The following is a 3,068-nucleotide window of genomic DNA, read 5'->3' as shown; positions in this document are numbered from 1 at the left end:
GTGTGGTGCCAGTATAATCCCAGTTGCTTCCAGTCTCTCCCAGTATGGTCCCAGCTGCCTCCAGCATGGTTCCAGTTGCTTCTTGGATCAATCCAGTCAGTCCCAGTATGATGCCATTTGCTCCCAGCGTGCTCCCAGTTGCTCCCAGTCATGCCCAGGATGGGGGATGATGTGCAGGGTGTGTTCCAGTCGCTCTCAGATACTCCCAGTATTAGTCCAGTCCCTCCCAGTATGATCCAAAGATGAGCCCAGTGTGTTCCCAGTCCCTGCCAGTATGAACCAGTTGTGCTCCACATGGTTCCAGTTGCTCTCTTTCACCCTCACTTTTGTTCCAGTCCCTCCCAGTATCTGTGAGTGTAGCCCAGTTCCCTCCAGCATGTTCCCAGTCAGTCCCAGTTCCTTCCAGTATGATCCCATTTGCTATCAACCACTCCCAGTCAGCCTCTATAGTGACTCAGTGCCAGGATGATCCCAGTTGATCCCAGTATAAGCCCAGTTGTTTCCAGTCACCCCCAGCATGTTCCCAGTCACGCCCAATTTCTCCCAGGTGGATTTTTGGGGAGATGTTTGGAGAATGGAGAAGTGCAAGGCTGAGCGGAAAAGGCCCCTCTGGAGGACATCGTGGGGTGGCGGTGGCGGCTGGCGGCAGAGGCAGCCTGGAGGAGCAGAGCCCTGTGTCCCCCAGGAGCCCAAAGTGGGGAGCCCAGAGAGGGGGGAGCGCCGCCGTTGGCGGGACCCTCAAGAAGCTGAAGAGGGGCAGGGGGGACTCCTTGGAGCCCCTGCAGCCCCGAGCAGAGAATGAGGGGAGAAGGGACCCCGGGTGCCCAAACAGCCCCGGCATCCCGGAATGGGGAGAGCAAAGAGGGGGGAGCTTTTGGGATTGCTGGGGCTGCCAGCAGCCTGGGCAGGGTGGGCACCGAGGAGAAGGGGGACCCCCAATCCAAGCGTGACCCCCAGCAGCTGGGACAGGGGGAACCCCGAACACCAAAGGGGAGGGACCAGGGACGGGGAACTCCTGGGAGGCTTTTCCAGGGCTGAATCTTGGTGTTTGGGAGCTTTTTCTGGAGCCCAGGTGGCCAGTGGCTTGTAGAACTGAATTTGGGCAGAGGGACCTTCAAAGTCAACATGCTCATCCCTTGTTTTCCTCAAACCAGGATTTCCCATTCCCAACCCCTGGGAGGCTGTGAGGAAGAGTAAGATGTCTCGGGACACTGAGGCAGGTGAGGAGGAAGTCAGTGCCCCTTTCCCCTCTGTGCTGCTCCATCTCCCAGCCCAGCACGGCCCCGGCTGCAGGACAGCCCTGGGGGGATCTCCTTCCCCTTGCCTGTGGCACGGAGGCAAATCCCATCCTGTCCTTGTCCTTCCTCCCCCAGAGCAGGAGCTGAGCATGGAGAGCAGGGAGGACAAATCCCCGGGGCAGAACCTGGTGGCAGAGGCCGTTTTGAGCGGCTCCACGGCGCAGGAACCCAACGGGGAGGAAAAGCCCCGGAGATGCCGCACGAGGAGGGGCTGCAAACGCAGATCACAGGGATCTGAGGGGGAAAGAGCCAGCCTGGGCCGGGAAGGCGGCCGGAGATGGAGCCAGAGCTCAGAGCTGGTGCTCCATGAGCAGCTCCATGGTGGGGAGAAGCCCCACACGTGTGGGGAGTGTGGGATGAGCTTCAGGTGGAAATCCAGCCTAAACAGGCACCAGAGGACCCACACTGGGGAGCGGCCCTATGAATGTGGGGAGTGTGGGAAGAGCTTCAGCCAGAGCTCCACCCTGATCTGCCACCAGAGGATCCATACTGGGGAGAGGCCCTATGAGTGTGGGGAATGTGGGAAGAGCTTCCGGCAGCATTCCAAACTGATCCTCCACCAAAGGACCCACACTGGGGAGAGGCCCTACGAGTGTGATAAATGCAGGAAGAAGTTTCAGACCAGCTCCCATCTCCTCCAGCACTATCAGATTCACAGAGAGGAGAGGCCCTTCCGCTGCCCTGACTGCGGGAAGGGATTCAGGGACAACTCCACCCTCATCAACCACCAGCGAATCCACACTGGAGAGAGGCCCTACGAGTGTCCCCCGTGTGGGAAGAGCTTCTCCAGCAGCTCTGCGTTGACCAAACACCAACGGAGGCACCACTAAGGGAAGCCCTGCGAGTGCCCCGAGTGCGGGAAGAGCTTAGTGCGCTGCTCCAGCTCCATCCCCCACTGGAGGAGCGACTTTGAGCAGAGCCCTGTGTTGTGGTGTGTGTTCAGTTCCCAATTGAGTTATCTCCGCTGTTTTGTATTGTTCTCTCCTTTTGTGATGCTTCCCCCAGTTACAACCCTATACCCAGTTCGATGGTTCAGTCCTGGTTCCCCCTTTCCCTCGAATGGTGTCCTCCCTGTCTGGGCTCGCTGCCAAGCCCTTGTCTCCACCCCCGTTCCCCTGGCAACTGCCCCTTTCCCCTCCTCCAGAGCCCTGTTCATCTCCTGAAACCCCCCCATCCTTCCAGAAACTTCTCCCTTCTACAGGGGGTGATTGGGCAGGTGCCCCGAACCCCTCCTTTGTTCGTGTATCACTTGTTGCCACTGGAGTCAGTCATGTTGAATTCCCCTCCTCAGTTTCTCCCGATTGGTTCTTGTACACCCCTTTATATACTGCTTCCCCCCTTTTGTCCTTGTCTTTTCCCGCCTGGACGCCGTGGAGTCAATGATACATTAAAACCACTGGACTACACCGGGCGTGTTAAGACCCTCTTTTCTCTCTGGCTTCTCCGCCTTGCCGTTCCTTTCGGTACTGTTGCTGCTTCCTGCCGAAAGCGCTGCCCAGACATCCCTGACGGATCCGGGTAGTGCCCCTAGCTGCTAGCTGCTGCTGTGCTCTGAGCTAGCCGCGGCCACCTCCCCCCCCTGCTCGGAGGGGGGTGAAGTGCTTTCGACGCAGCAGCGCGGCAGCCCTGGTCACCCACATTCCCTGTGATCCATGCTGGGAACACACCTGGCTGCTTCTCCTGTTTGTTTGGCCTTAATGTTCTTCTGATTCATGTTCATCCCTTAAAAACTCCCAAAACAGGCTAAATGAAGGCAATTGATCAAATATC

The 3,068-nt window shown here is 58.2% G+C and overlaps 1 protein-coding gene across 1 annotated transcript; it reads left to right on the top strand.

Moving 5' to 3' along the window:
* The first annotated feature begins 640 nt into the window (after positions 1-640).
* On the top strand, positions 641-3,061 carry LOC127061333 (gastrula zinc finger protein XlCGF49.1-like). The gene is made up of 2 exons (XM_050987996.1): positions 641-1,220; positions 1,374-3,061. Exons 1-2 carry the CDS (start codon positions 1,199-1,201, stop codon positions 2,126-2,128), a joined length of 777 nt encoding a protein of 258 aa, XP_050843953.1. The 5' UTR covers positions 641-1,198; the 3' UTR covers positions 2,129-3,061.
* The last annotated feature ends 7 nt before the right edge of the window (positions 3,062-3,068 follow it).

This window comes from Serinus canaria, unplaced genomic scaffold, assembly GCF_022539315.1.
Source record: "Serinus canaria isolate serCan28SL12 unplaced genomic scaffold, serCan2020 HiC_scaffold_655, whole genome shotgun sequence".
Lineage (NCBI taxonomy): Eukaryota > Metazoa > Chordata > Aves > Passeriformes > Fringillidae > Serinus > Serinus canaria.
The sequence above is the reverse complement of the archived record's forward strand: the minus strand, read 5'-3'. Positions and strand labels throughout refer to the sequence as shown.